The sequence below is a fragment of the Callospermophilus lateralis genome, chromosome 18, assembly GCF_048772815.1.
Source record: "Callospermophilus lateralis isolate mCalLat2 chromosome 18, mCalLat2.hap1, whole genome shotgun sequence".
Lineage (NCBI taxonomy): Eukaryota > Metazoa > Chordata > Mammalia > Rodentia > Sciuridae > Callospermophilus > Callospermophilus lateralis.
Window position 1 is genome coordinate 4,660,981 of NC_135322.1, and position 2,929 is coordinate 4,663,909.

A 2,929-nucleotide genomic window follows, 5' to 3' on the forward strand; every position below is an offset into this window, starting at 1 on the left:
GTAACCTGTGCCATAAAGAAGATGTTATATAATTTCATCCAGGTATGTCCAATATTATGTGAAATGTAGAGGTCTAATTTCACTGACAAAAGATGAAGATTGTTTGACAAAGTTCACCTTGATATTTTCCCCAGAGACATAGCTAAGCAAAAATAAAAATAGATAAATAAAAACTATAGCCCATTTGTTTTAACAAAGTATCAACCAAGATATCAGGAGGAAAAAAATTAAAGTTTTAAGTACTATTACATTTAAACAGAAATTTACATTTGCTACAAATAATTTTCCAGAAACATTGCTTGATGGCTATATACTTAATCCACACACACACAAATATACATGTGCACTCATATATAAACACAAGTGTGTATATATAAACCACATTCACAGGTGACATCACTGTGCATAAATTACTCATTCGATTTTGGGGGTAAGAATGGATAAAAATTAAGAATTGTTCAAAAACTAATAACTTTCATGTTCCTCATGGTAACAGGGTTTTCCTATTCCTTATCCAAATGAGCCAGAGCTTGGATGCATTGGAGTTGCTGTTCATGAGCAGAAAGGGGCTGACAGCTGGGAAACACCCAGTGATTACTGCAGTTGTGTTCAACAGGAACCAGGTGGGATTCAAAACCAGAGCCAGACAAATCTGACAGATGCAGGAAATTGTGTAAAAAGAGACAAAGGTGCTCACCAGGAGAAGGATGGTTTTGGTGGCTCTGGATTCAGGGGAGGACCTGGAGGAGACGGTCTTATGAAGGTGCTGCATTCTCTGCTTGTGCCTGTGCAGGATGAGCACCATGGAGCTGCTGGCCCAGAGCATGAGCCCCACACACAGGGCATCAGGGAAGGTTAGCAATGCTGCTAACAGTAAGCCTGTGGTTTTGTCACGACGAACAACAGAACAGTATCCAAAATCTTTTAGACTGGTGATGTTTCTGTTACTCAATTTTCCTGTCATGACCAGAGGAAACATAACATTTAAAAAGATGTACAGAATCCAGCTCAGGTGTATAGAGAAAGCAATGTAATTGGGAGATTTCACTTTAAGCTCTGAATTCCAGGAGTCTCCAGGGCTGATCTTAATGGCCTGGAAGACACTCAGGAGGCAGGTGCTGCCAATAGACACACCTTTTCCCACCCTGTGAAGATAGAAAAGCAGCTTGCACCCCAAATCACTGAGGAAACCTTTCATTCCAAAAGCTGCCATTGTCTGGGGAACTCCTTTACACAGGAGAGTTAACAAGTTGGCCACAATCAAGTGCTGAAGAATCAAGTCTGTGTGTCTTACCCTGCACCCAGTGAAGTAAAGGACCAGGTAATGGAGGAGAAGAGAGGAATTGCCCACAGCTCCAACCACAATCTGTGCCAGGAAGATGATGCCTACAGCCACATCACTGCCTTCCATCCTGCCAGTTCCCTGCTGTGCCAGCCAGAGGATCCTGCAGGGGAACAGGAGGCTGGGCTTCATGTGTCTTGTCAACAACAATTCTGTATTGCCCACTGACCAGAGTTCCTGCTCATAACATTGACTTCACATATTCCCCTTTTCATCATGTTTTAATGTGGTTTGTGTGAACAGGGAAAAGTATGAAGTCTATAAATTCCTGCTATGAAGGTGGCACATGGTGATTCTTGAATCTTCATGACATGAGACAAGAAATACAGTGGCTTTTCATAAAGACCAGCAGAACTTGAGTACACAGAGTTTAAGCATCTCTCTAAATTCACACTCTGATTAGGGGACTAGAAGGGCCTTGAATTTGGCTGAGCAGAAACAGAGACAGAATAGTACACCACAAATCCCTAAAGCTAATGAGCAGCGTTCTTTAATCAGATCCATTATTTACTTCTGCTTTTCTGCATTTCTGTTGTCCTCAAACTAGTTGTATTTTTATAACTTTTTCTTGTCAAATGTTTCTATTTGCTTTTAAGATTTATATTTGTGCATTGATTGATATTAATCCACTACAAATTATGAAGGAACATTTAGATATTGTAATAACTGCAAGTGCTCTGAGGGGACTGTAGCCCCGCAGGCATCTGTCTGATGGTGAGTTCACTGCAGGAGGCAGGACTGGCTGCACATCAGGACAGCTACCCCATGACTCATGTGGTTGTGTGTTAGGAACACAAATTCAATAGTCCCTATCACAGAAGTGTGTCACATTCCCAGGCTCTGTCATATGTCTTGGGATATTAAGCAGTAACATGGGATAAAAGATTATACAATAGAAACAAAATATTCACTATTTTCAACAGATTCATATGTGAGTTAATTAATTACTAAGTTAGGTAAAACTCATTTAAGGAAGCAAGTTTGGAGAATGATATTATGATAGGAGTCATCCATTGACATATTTGTGCCTTTAAACAGTAGAATTTCTGCAGCCATTTCAATTCATGAATTAAAATGACTTCATTGTTTACAGAAATTTTATATTCAAAGAAATTTGAATGCACAGTGAAGAGCTTCCCTACATGTCCCCTGCACACCCAGCCAGCTGTACTGTCAAATGCGTAGACCAGAGGGTGAATTTACTACAATCAGGAGAATATTTTTAAAGGGAAAAAAAAAGATATATACTTGAAATGTGGTGTTGGAGACCTGTAACAATTAAGTTCATTATTTAATACATGTTTAATTCCACGTTAAGGAAAAAATGACCTCACCATAATCATAGAACACTGATGGTTTCAGGATGGGTACAAGTATGGTCTCCGTTAGCTGCACCACGCTCAGAGTCAGAGACAATGCACTGTCAAACATCACCATTAAATCACTTTCTACACAGGACTAGCAGATTTCTGTCAATTTGTCCCATTCCATATAATAAACACGAGAAATTATAGGTTTATCTCTAGAAACAATAAAGATTAAGTGTCGAATTAATGGAACCTGAGCAGCTGAGTGATTTTAAAACAA

General features: G+C 39.5%; 1 protein-coding gene across 1 annotated transcript; it reads right to left on the reverse strand.

Annotated features, from left to right (window-relative positions):
• Window positions 1-484: 484 nt before the first annotated feature.
• On the reverse strand, window positions 485-1,411 carry LOC143384250 (vomeronasal type-1 receptor 4-like). The gene has a single exon (XM_076839298.1). The coding sequence runs from the start codon at window positions 1,409-1,411 to the stop codon at window positions 485-487; it is 927 nt and encodes a 308-aa protein (XP_076695413.1).
• Window positions 1,412-2,929: the final 1,518 nt, after the last annotated feature.